The sequence below is a fragment of the Marmota monax genome, unplaced genomic scaffold, assembly GCF_021218885.2.
Source record: "Marmota monax isolate L192 unplaced genomic scaffold, Marmota_monax_Labrador192_F-V1.1 WCK01_AAM20220418_F8-fsc00012, whole genome shotgun sequence".
NCBI lineage: Eukaryota > Metazoa > Chordata > Mammalia > Rodentia > Sciuridae > Marmota > Marmota monax.
This window is the reverse complement of record NW_026695227.1, coordinates 17,756,210-17,768,760: the sequence shown is the minus strand read 5'-3', so window position 1 is coordinate 17,768,760 and position 12,551 is coordinate 17,756,210. Positions and strand designations below refer to the sequence as shown.

At 35.8% G+C, this 12,551-nt stretch overlaps 1 protein-coding gene across 14 annotated transcripts in view; it reads left to right on the top strand.

The window, feature by feature from the left end:
• Window positions 1–6,417, top strand: part of Caprin2 (caprin family member 2) — a 47,705-nt gene extending 41,288 nt beyond the window's left edge. For 8 of the 14 annotated variants that reach the window (XM_046436186.2, XM_058576425.1, XM_046436185.2 and 5 more), the window contains 4 exons: window positions 246–431; window positions 1,194–1,294; window positions 4,421–4,487; window positions 5,496–6,417. In XM_046436186.2, the coding sequence (XP_046292142.1) occupies window positions 246–431; window positions 1,194–1,294; window positions 4,421–4,487; window positions 5,496–6,064 (923 nt within the window). In that variant the 3' untranslated portion in view covers window positions 6,065–6,417. Of the gene's footprint in view, window positions 1–245; window positions 432–1,193; window positions 1,295–4,420; window positions 4,488–5,451 lie in introns of all 14 variants that reach the window. The other 6 variants (XM_046436190.2, XM_046436184.2, XM_046436194.2 and 3 more) reach the window with 4 other exon arrangements.
• Window positions 6,418–12,551: the final 6,134 nt, after the last annotated feature.

Here is a 12,551-nt window from a genome sequence, read left to right as displayed (position 1 = left end):
TTCTGTAGTTTTCATTGTAGAGGTCTTTTACCTCTTTTGTTAGATTGATTTCCAAGTATTTTTTTTTTTTTTTGAGGCTATTATGAATGGGTAGTTTTCCTAGTTTCTCTTGTAGTGGCTTCATCACTTAAATCATTTTCTTTTTAAAGGGAGAAAATATATTAAAGGTTTTGATTATTGATTTTTTTTACATATAAAGTGTATCTGACCTTTATTACCATTTAACTCTTAACTGTTTCCTTAAGCTTCAAATTATCATCCTGATGGAACTGTTCAAGTAAGCAATGGTAGCCTTGCCTTTTACCCAGCACAGACGAATGTATTTCCCAGACCTGCTCAGCCATTTGTCAACAGCCGGGGATCTGTGAGAGGATGTACTCGTGGTGGGAGATTACTGACCAATTCATATAGGTCCCCTGGTAGTTATAAAGGTATGCTGTGAATCAACTTTAATTGTACTGAATTATTTTGTCTGTATATTTACCTGGCTCAATCCGTTTTTACCTTTTTCTGTTTTGTCATTGCCATTTGTAATGAAATGGGGGTCTTCTACATAGTATGCCTGCTCTCTATAACAGAACTACCTTTTTGAAGAACAGATTAATCCTGCTGCTTACTAAATAGAATGGTCAATCTTGTTTTTCTAGGGATAAGTTTGGCTTTTGTATTTGAATAGTTTCTTTTTCTGTTAACTTTGTCAAAAAATATGTCACAATTAGATAATATCTATTTTCTAATTATTTGTCTAATCCTACTACACACAGGAACACAGAATTTGAAACTATGATAGTGATATTAAGTTTTAGTTATGATCCCAAGTATTTTAATTACTGCTTAGTATTAGCAAAATATTCAAGACAGAAGCCTCAAGTACCCCTAATTGCCCTACCACCACTTTTTCCTATACCCTACCTGTATTCCAGTGGCAGCAAATTTCTAAACTGGGCTTGTTTAAAGTCAGTGATATTTTATAAATGTATTTTTACTGTGGGAGCAATTTTAATGTCTTTGCTTAAAGAGGTAATGATGGCTTTACAGGGTCAGTTTATCTTTTGCAGTGGTATAGTTTAATATGCTTTTTTCACTCATTTTTTTGTTGATGCATTATAATATAACAGATTTGTTACATATTTGTATGTGCACATTAATTTAGTATGCTTTATTCATTGGTTTATTGTTTGTTTATTTGTTAGGTTTTGATACTTACAGAGGACCACCTTCAATTTCCAATGGAAATTATAGCCAGCTGCAGTTCCAAGCTAGAGAATATCCTGGAACACCTTACTCCCAAAGGGTAAGTAAGACTAGTTGTTATAGTTGAATAGAATTACAGTTGTTGGTGTTAAGCTGGTGATTAAACTATAACAGTAATAATCTGTTTTGTACAAGTGTGTTCTTAGCTCTAGAACTATTTTAAGTCCTATGGAGTGTTGATTTGGAAGCTTTCCCAGTCACCCAAGGAAGATAAATGTCAGCTACTGGTTATTTGGAATTTAAAGGTGTTAAGGACTTTAGTAATCATGTTCACATTAGCCCATTTAATCCTTCACCTTGAAAAAGGAGCTGGGGGTTCAGAGGTTAAGTAACTTCTCTACTTATCTAAGGTCATTCAGCAAGTAAATTGTAGAACTTAGATTGGAATGTGAGTTTCTTAACTCCAAACCTCATGATCTCAACTTTACCATATTGCCTTTAACTTAGCTTGCTTAATTAACAGAGCTCTTTTTTTGTTGTTGTTGTCTTTTATTCTAATTGAAATAAATCAAAACATCTTCCATCACTACATCTGATGGAAGACTGGATAGGATGTTAGACATTTTGCTTTAACAAACCTTGAAACTTCCTGTTATTGGTCATATATGGATATAAATTTATTTTTTTTTAAAAGGGGTGTGGCTGTGTTGGGTGTAGCTTAGTGATAGATTGCTTGCTTAGTATGCATGAGGCCCTGGGTTCAACTACCCAGCGCACACACACGCACACAGCCCCCCGCCTCCCACTGGCTGCCCCAAAAAAGTTTACAAACCAGGAAGAGGCAGTCATTGGTATCCTAGATATAAATTTATACCACATCAGTATTTTCCATTTTGGACTTTTATAAGATTTTGAATATGTACTGATGGTCCCCAAATTAAGGTGGTTTAACTTAATGATTTTTTTTGACTTTATGATGACTGAAAGTGATATACATTTAGTAGAAAGTCTATTTCAGATTTTGAATTTTGATACTCTCTCATGATCATGGGCAGTGGCCAGAGGGCTAGTCATTTGTGCAGTCATGAGGGTAAACAACCAATTATACTGTGTAGTATACTGTGCTACTTACCAGTGATGTTCAGTAGGTTAGGTATATTAAATGCCTTTTAAGTTACAATATTTTTTTTGCTGGGGGGGGGGGGAACATGTGTCTTTATTGTGATTATTTAGTTTCTTTTTTTTACAAATTGCATATTCTTAAACATTTTTAAGAATGATCAGTTTTGGGCTGGGGTTGTAGTTCAGGAGATCATTTGCCTTGCTTGTGTGGGGCACTGGGTTCAATCCTCAGCACCACATAAAAACAAATAAAATAAAGGTATTGTGTCTGTCTACAACTAAATATATAGATATATATTTAAATATATATATATTTAAAAGAATATATATATATATTTAAAGGAATGGTTAGTTTTTTTTTTTTTTTTAAAGTGTTCAATTTTCTCTTGTATACTTACATGGCTTACAATATTTTCAATGTATGATGTGTTTTTCAAGACATAACCCCGTTAAAGAAGAGGTGCATGTGTATATGTACTACACTGAGCTTTGTTGTTAATATATCAAATACCTATTCTTCTGGAGCTTTCAGTTACATGAGGTAGGGTAGATGTCTGTATAGAGGCAGGATTGAAAAGGAGTGAAGGACACACCTTGGAATCTAAATGATGTGTGTTTACTTTCTTACTTTATCAGTTCTCTCGTCTTGTGACCTTAGATATGTTCCTTTAGCCTTCTGAGCTCTAGTTCCTTATCTGTTAGATGTGGACTCATCTCTTAGTTATTCATCTAACTCTGAGGGGTTTTGAGGATTTCTCCATGAGATATTTTGAGGATCAGATGAACTAACAGTACATATGAGTGCTTAACATCACAATGCTGAGTGTATATCAAGCATGCAAATATTAGCTGTTATTATATGATCCTCAGTGACTATATTTGGGGAAGGTGTTGATAAATGTAGACTTCATAATAGAACTATTTGTTCTTAGTATCAGTGTTCCAGTGTTTTTGTGTGTTGCTTTAAGTTTCTTTGAGAAAACATAAGAAATTGATATTGGTGCTATTAGAAAGGAGATTCTGGACTTCTGGAGTAGGAGACTTAATTATTCTTATTGAATGTCTTCTGGCCTGTTTTTTTCCCCAAAATTGTACTTATTAACTAGTTAAAAAACTAGTTATTGGGCTGGGGATGTGGCTCAAGCGGTAACGCGCTCACCTGGCATGCGCGGGGCGCTGGGTTCGATCCTCAGCACCACATAGAAATAAAATAAAGATGTTGTGTCCACTGAAAACTAAAAAATAAATACTAAAAAACTCTCTCTCAAAAAAAAAAAAAAACCAAAAAAAAAAACCTCTAATTATTATTTTCATGGATTATGTGGAGATGCTTTTTCCATACTTGAGAATCAGTTAGAAGCATTGCACCTTGAATATTTATTCTTTTCTATTTTAGATCATATTTCCAGGCAATAAATACACTTACATGATGTAATTATTTTTAATTTTATCTATCAAAAAACAAACAAACAAACAAAGTCTTCTCAGTTTGATTTACAAATTAAACAAGATTGAAAAAATTTGTTCTTTTTTTTTTTTGGTATGTGGGATTGAACCCAGGGGTGCTTAACCACTGAGCTACATCCTCAGCCTTTTTATTTTTTGAGACTGGGTTTGGTTAAGTTGCTTAGGGCCTTGCTAGGTTGATGAGGTTGGCTTTGAACTTGCAATACTCCTGCCTCAGCCTCCCAAGCCACTGGAATTAAGGCATGCGCCACCTCACCTGGCTTTATGTTCTTGTTCTTGCTTTATGTCTTATATTGAGATGAAGGACAAAGGACCATGCAGTATTTCTGAATTGCCATCATTACCTAGTATTGTACCTTCTACATAGTGTTTTCTAAGTGACTTATTGTTTTTGCATATACATAGCTAATTGGTCAGGTTAATTAACAGATGAAGCAAGTATTGCCACTGTTGCCTTTGCTTTGTTTTTTCTGGTGTTTGGGAACATCTTGAGCCTCTTGATGGTTGCTGGGGAAGGTCAGATAAAGAATTAGAAGGACTTTAATCTTATAGACTTAGCAGCCAATAATCCTGTGTAATAACTAATTTTTGTCCTGCATTTTTGGTGCCAAGGTGAATATTCATGTATTCATTTTAGGATAATTTCCAACAGTGTTATAAGCGAGGAGGGACAACATCTGGTGGTCCTCGGGCAAATTCAAGAGGTAAGGGTCATTAAGTGAGTAGTTTATTTATCAAAAGCATAATTTTAGTTCATTCTGCACCTTCTTCCAACTTCTCCCCCAAAGTGTATTGCTTCCAGCATTGATCTTGTTAAAGTTTTAGTTTTCTTAAGAGTAATACTGAACTAAATCCCCAGCCTAAAAACAATCTTTTCTTTTTGAAAAAGTAACCAATATTTACAACATCTTTGCCTTATATTTAAGCTTTTTTTTTTTTTTTTTTAATGGTACTGGGAATTGAACCCAGAGGCACTTTACCACTGAGCTACATCTCCAGCCCTTTTTTATTTTTTTGAGGCAGAGATTTGCTAAATTGCATAGAGCCTTGCTAAGTTGCTGAGGCTGACCTCAAACTTGCTATCCTTCTGCCTCAGCTTCCCAAGTTGCTGGGATTATGGGTGTGTGCCACTGCACCTGACCTAAACATTATTTTTGTATGGCCCCTATCACATTAAAATTATTTGATGTCACATTAACTTGGAAATAAAAAATAAGCATTCATCATGTGGTTTAATACCAAATCAAAATATCTCTGAAGAGCTATTAGCCAGTAGTTCTAAAAGTTGGTTTCTTAATCTAGGTTTTATTTTATTTCTATATTACCTACTTTGAGTAGAAGATGGATCATGAGAAATTAACTGAGTCAGAATTATGGGAAAAAGATACAGAAGTAAAAAATGTTTAAACCTGGGGTTAAGTTTTTGTTAACCTTTTAATCTAACCTTTTCGGGGACCACATTTTCTTAAGAAAATTTTTAAAAAGACAATTAGATAAGATTAGTTAGGTCCCTTTTGGCTTCAGAATAGTATTATAAAGTCTATTCCAGAAAATCTAAGAAAGTATAAGCTATTTACATTTTTATTGCTTTTTGTTTTGGAATTTACTATAAAATGTATCTTTATCTGTGTTTCAGTAGCCGACTAATGTTAAATATTGTGTTCAAAGCTAACTGCTTCATTATGAGAAACTCACTGTTGCTAATAAAACAGCAGGGTGGAGTGATTCTTCTCAGGTGAGCAGCCCAGAAAGAGACAACGAAACCTTTAACAGTGGTGACTCTGGACAAGGAGACTCCCGTAGCATGACCCCTGTGGATGTGCCAGTGACAAACCCAGCAGCCACCATACTGCCAGTACACGTCTATCCCCTGCCTCAGCAGATGAGAGTTGCCTTCTCAGCAGCCAGAACCTCTAACCTGGCCCCTGGAACTTTAGACCAACCTATTGTGTTTGATCTTCTTCTGAATAACTTGGGGGAGACTTTTGATCTTCAGCTTGGTAGATTCAATTGCCCAGTGAATGGCACTTATGTTTTCATTTTCCATATGCTAAAGCTGGCAGTGAATGTGCCACTGTATGTCAACCTCATGAAGAATGAAGAGGTGTTGGTATCAGCCTATGCCAATGATGGTGCTCCAGACCATGAAACTGCTAGCAATCATGCAATTCTTCAGCTCTTCCAGGGAGACCAGATATGGTTACGTTTGCACAGGGGAGCAATTTATGGAAGTAGTTGGAAATATTCTACATTTTCAGGCTATCTTCTTTATCAAGATTGAGTCAGTTCAGAATTGACAAAGGATGGTGTTCGAATTAGTGGGGTTGGAGAAAATGTAGTCCTTGCCCTGGTGACTGATTGGTTTAAGAAAATGTTTTCATTCCTAGAGGAAGGTGGAGGTCCTTACTTTTTTGTTTTCCTCTCTAGGTGAAAAAGTTCAAGCTGAATGACAATTAGCACTAATCTGGCACTTTATAAATTGTGATGTAGCCTTGCTAGTCAAGCTGTGAATGTATATTGTTTGCACTTAATCCTTAACTGTATTAACGTTGAGCTTACTAAACTGACTGCCTCAAGTTCAGGCAAGTTACAATGCCTTGTTGTGCCTCAATAAAAAAGTTACTTGCACCTTCAGTTGTTCCTATTTGATTGAACACTTAGATGAGAGGTAAGATACCTAAGTTTTTAGAATTCATCACTGATAATTCTTGAATGGTTATTTATTCATGGGTTCATGCTGTTATTTTAAAATAAGACTTTTTGGGGCTGGGGATGTGGCTCAAGTGGTAGCGCGCTCGCCTGGCATGTGTGCGGCCCGGGTTCGATCCTAAGCACCACATACAAACAAAGATGTTGTGTCCGCCGAAAACTGAAAAATAAATATTAAAAAAAAAAAAAATAAATAAATAAAAAAAATAAATAAAATAAAATAAGACTTTTATATATAACAGTTCCTTTCAGGGTCACTGATATACATCTCTTTAATTAAAAAATTTAATATGTTTTCAATGGACCAAATCACACATTCTCCTTGAAACTTTTTTCTTTTCTTTCTTTTTTTTTGCAGTAGGGCATGTACTTCCTTTAATTAGGTCTTTTTTTGGAACCTCCTACATGTATAATAATACAAGATACAATAGAAAATACACAGGTAATATCCTGGTCCACCATCAGTAAGGCTTTTGCTTTCTCCTGGGTTCTTGATTTAATTTGAATTAGGTAAAATGCTAAATCATCAAAAAGCATAGTCTTTGGTCAGGCAATACTGTGTTTGAGCCTTGGTGCTACCACTTCATAACTGATCTGGATTGGATAAGTTATCCAATTGAATAAGCTATTTTACCTCTAAGATCTCTCTCTCTCTCTCTCTCTCTCTCTCTCTCTCTCGTTTATTTTTAAAGACTGTCTTTACACACGTAAAATGGGAATGATGACGATGATTGGTCAGTCTCATGGGGCAGTTGTGAAACTTAGCTAAGAATATGTCTAAAAGACTTAGTACCTGGCTCTTGGCATTAATGAATATGAGGTGCTGTGGGTTTTTTTGTTTTTTCTTCATTTTGAAGACTATACAAGGTTCTGTGTATGTGTGTATATGTTGCCTTATGAAGTATAGTAGGTACTACCAGAGTTTACTGTTCATTTGAGACATGTAACATCTCAAACTTCACCCTTTAAGCTTTTTATCTTTCTCATTAATAATTAATATTTTATTTCTCAATTTTTTTTGCATTTAAAAATCATTAAATTAGTTCTATTCACCGAAGCTCTTAGAAGCAGTACTATTTCATTAGCAACAAGCACAACAAGTACTCAGAGCTTGATTTTTTTTTTTTTTCATCCCACATTTTTTATTGGTGCATTGTGATGGGATTTGTCGTTATGTATTTGTACATGCACACATTGCAATAATATAATTTGATCAGTATCACTCCCCAGGACTTCCCCCCTCCCTCCCTGTTTCCTACCTCTTGGTCCCTTCCTCTACTGATCTTGCTTTGATTTTTAGGAGATCTACTCCCATCTTTCTTTTCCTTTTTCTTCTCTAGCTTCCAATGTGAGAGAAAACATAAAATCCTTGACCTTCTGAGTTTGACTTATTTCATTTAATATAATGGTCTCTGATTCCATCCATTTTCCTGCAAAAGCCGTAATTTCATTTTTCTTTTTGGCTGAATAAAATTCATCAAAACTATTTTATTGCAATATGGAGAAATAGATGCAAGTCTTCTGCTAAAGCAGAAAGTTGTTTCAATTCTCTTCTGAGATGTTGAGTAAACTTGGGAAGCTGGTAAAAGGTTTTATATCTACAAAAGTTATTTTTGAGCTGGGTCTGGGTTCAGCAGTTAAACCCTGCAGCTATGCATAACTTTATTTTTCACGGGGCGGTTACCGGGGATTGAACTTGGGGGCACTTATCCACTGAGCCACATCCCCAGCTCTGTTTAGTATTTTACTTAGAGACAAGATCTCATTGAGCTACTTAGCACCTTGCTTTTGGTGTGCCACCATTACCAGCTTTCTTTTTTCTTTTTTTTTGAGATGGGTTCTCACTGTATTGCCCACATTGGCCTTCAATTTGAACTCAATCCTCAATCCTTCCTCCGAGGTTGCTAGAATTACAGGTACATACACATGGCTTCTCTTTGTGGTTTTAAATTTTAGTGTTCTCAGTAGAGAGGATTTGGGGTGAGTCACTATTTAACAGAATTTTTTTCAGTTCATGGTAGATACTTTGTAGGTTAGTATTTCAGTTAAATAAATTAGTTCATGGTTTGGCGTTTATGTCCAGAACACAAAGTATAATGATTGAAAGCAAAATTTGGTGTATAGGAATAGTGAGTCCTCAAGTTCAACAAGGCCTTTATCCATTATGCTTCCTACTATATTGGGATTTTTAGCTTAGTCTTATTTTTCTCCTGCACACAATAAATGCTTATTTTAATAGTGTGAGCATTTCTTGAGTTTTTTAAAATATAAATGCACCAATGGGGATTCATTAAACGGGATATCATAATATTTGTTTTAGGGGAGTTGTTTTCTTTTTTTGACACTAGGGATTGAACTTAGGTATGCTTTACCACTGACCCATATGCCCACCTGTCGCAATATGCGATGGAATCGGGGTCACTCTGGGTAAATTGGGCTGGCAACAAAAAAAACCACACAAACACAGAAAATGCCTTTTTCAGAGTTCAGGACAGCTCTACAGCCTCAAGAATCAAGCTCCATACTGCGGGGCATGGGGAGCAAAGGAGTCAAGAGAGTGAGCAAACCTAAAGTCCCCCTATTTATTGGGGAGAAACCATTCATAGAATATTCCAAATAAGGCAAGGGATCAGGTTTCAGGGGGTTGAGTCTAGCTTCTTGATGTCTTGTGGTCAGTAGATTGATTGACATCTTGGTAAGTCACACCCATCTCGGTGCCTTGTGGGAACACAGGCAGAGCGAGAGGAAAGGGCACATGTGTGTCACACAGCCCAAAGAGCACACAACAGCAGCCAGTCCTCTCATATGCTCAAATTGCACATAGCTTATACTTACAGCCCATGGATGGCTCGTGACACCCACCCTCTTTTATTATTTTGAGACAGGGTCTTGCTAAATTGGATAGGCTGACCTTGGACAATCCTGTTCTGCCTTATCCTTCCAAGTAGCTGGGATTAGAGGCATGTGCTACCACAACTGGAGTTATGGGAGTGTCTGAAATTACTATTTTGCCAAATATAAAGACTATGAATTATAAATTAGACTTATGAAAATGAATGGACATGATCTTTCCTCCTGAAGCAGTATCATTTCTTGCAGTTCTGTGGATTGAAGCCAGAACCTTGTGCATGTTCATAAGCAAGTGTTCTACCACTAAATCTAAATCATCAACCCTGCAGTATAAAATTTTAAAGATAGCTTTGGGATGTTTTAGTAGAAGCATAATATCTTACAGGAAGATTTTCATATGTACATATTTATACATTTGCAAGAGATGGAGTGAACATCCATAGAAATTGAAAGCCCCTTTAATGGAGCTTTTATAAAGAACTTATATTTTACTGGGAAGATCTTGAAAATAGAACTGAAGGACAAAGGCATTTCATAATTACCTGAACATATAAATGCTTTGTTGTCTTACTGAAGGAGATGGACAGGGTATAGTACATGTTTACCATATTCTCCCCCAAGTTCTTTTCCTTCACTTTAAGTCTTTTTGTTAAATGACTTCTTCTCACATCCACAATTGTTAGTTTTTGCATATTGTCTCTAAATTGGTTTGTGAGTAAATGCAGGCATTTAAAGCAAGAAGCTTAGAGGTTTGCTGATTTGTCCCCTTTCTCAACTCCTTAACAGTTATAATCCTTTAACTGTATTTTAATCTTTTCTGTTTGCAAATTAAACTTTTTAGCTTAAATGATCTGGTGTTACATTGTGGTCCTTGTGATAAATAGGATAATATGTTAAGTGTTCTAAAAGGGGAAAAAATTTAAATTTGTCTCTTGGTCCTCTACTTGCTACTTTATTTACCTTAGTAAAGGTATCTTTTTGACTACTTTAGTAATGAGGCTACAATGGCTTTGTCCTTGTTTTTTCAACTTTTGAGCAAGTGTTGACAACTGATAGGTACAGCTCATTTACTACCAGTGTGTGACACCAAATGCCAGATTATAAAAAATCATCTATTATCAATATCAAGAGGATGAAGGCTCACTAATTCTAAGTTTCTTAATTATTATTGTTTCATTGACTATTTCAATATCATAATTTGCTAATGATTAGTCTTTTAAATATTGGGATAATCTCATTTGTACCTGACTCAGACTGCAAAGATGAATGACATTTAAATATTCATATACATCAGGTTCATCACTTTCTTCTACTGAGCAAATCTCAAGTTATTTCTCTGATTTCTGACACACCTCTTTTATTTAGAAGTGTTACTATTCAAAACTAGACCTCTTTGGACCTTTTATTTCAAGGTTTCTTTATTGGGAGATTTTATATTTCTACCATTTCACAGCATTTTAAATTTCTGCTCACGTTTAAAATATCTAAGTACATTTGTTATCAGAATGTTTCTTGTAGTATCCTTATTTCATGATTGCATTTTCTCATTACTAAATGGCAAAGGTTTTTTTTTTTTTTTTTTTTAGGTTTTTTTCTCTCTGTGGTCTATTCCTATACTTTTTACATCCACTTTCTTATCATTATATTTGCCCAGAATCTTGGTAGTTGGCTATTGTTCATACGAAGAACACGGTACCAAAAATGCATTGGAAAATTTGAACACAGAGGTGGGGCTTGTTGACTTTGGACTTTGTGGTATTATGATGTTTCTTTTCCCCAGAGAGGAGGAAGAAACACCAATGTGGGGGTATGGAAGAGCTTTCTAAGTAGGACACAAAACCTAAACAGCATAAAGGATGGATCAATTTTTTTTTAATATTTCTTTTTTATTTTTAGGTGGACACAATATCTTTATTTTATTTTTATGTGGTGTTGAGGATCGAACCCAGTGCCTCATGCATGCTAGACCAGCGCGCTACCACTTGAGCCACATCCCTAGCCCCAAGGATGGATCAATTTGACACACAGAATTTATTCCCCCAAAACTTCTGTTTTCAGGAAAATAGCAATGTCAAAAGATAGAAGACTACCTAGAGTGGGAAAAAATGAATTAAAAAGATGAGGTGATTCACACACACACACACATGCATACTAAAGGTGATTGGTAAGCAAAAGGTAAACCTTTCAAATACGTATTTGGGCAAGCATGAGGGTGAAGTGGAGGCTCAAATACAGCAGATGGGAATGAAATTGACATGTTTTTGGAAGGTAAGTTGGCAGTAGCTGTCAAGATAAAAAAGCACATGCTTTTGACCTAGAAATCCCACTGCTGGAAATTTATTCCACAAATAGTTTTGGAATTATGCCAAGATACATGCACAAAGATATTTTGTACAGCACTAATTATACTAGCAAAAACTAGAGAAACAACACATATGCCCGCTAGTAGGGAATTAAATGAGTCAAAATGGAAGGCACAGATCAAAGTGCATAATATCTCATTTGTGTGACAAAAATGTAAAAGCATATATCTGATGACTTGATTTTTAAATTTTTCCCCTAGTAGGATAGGGTAGACAAAGATTTTGATAGTTTTGGCCTTGTGTAAAGGTTTTGGGAGTTGCAAGTAGGAGGAAAGAAGACTGACTCTTCATTCTGCATCTTACCATAAAAATGTATATATCACTTTTGAAACACTTAAAAAGGTAGATTGTATGCTATTGCCCAGTCTTGTCTTTCCTTGGGTGGAGTTTGGGTATTATCATCCAGCCTGAGATAACACATGGAGGAGTTTTAACAGAAAAGCTGAAGTACCATCCCCACCCCCACTCTACTTGCATTTCCCCTCAGGATTTGTCTTGTATATAATCAATTTTTTTTTTTTTGAATTTTTTAATTATCCGCGGACACAACATCTTTGTATGTGGTGCTGAGGATCAAACCCGGGCCGCACGCATGCCAGGCGAGCGCGTTACCGCTTGAGCCACATCCCCAGCCCCTCTTGTATATAATCTTATTTGATCCTCACAATGGCGCTGGTGAGATAGATCCTGTGTGGGACATAAGAAAATGGGGACTCTTAGAGACTTTGTAAGGGAGCAGAAGCACAGAGCCAATTGTCTCTCCCAAGTCTGAATAGTGTAGTGTTTTCTATCACCATATCTTCCACTGCTGTCTTGCACATGTTTTGGGGGCACTAAATTTTAGCA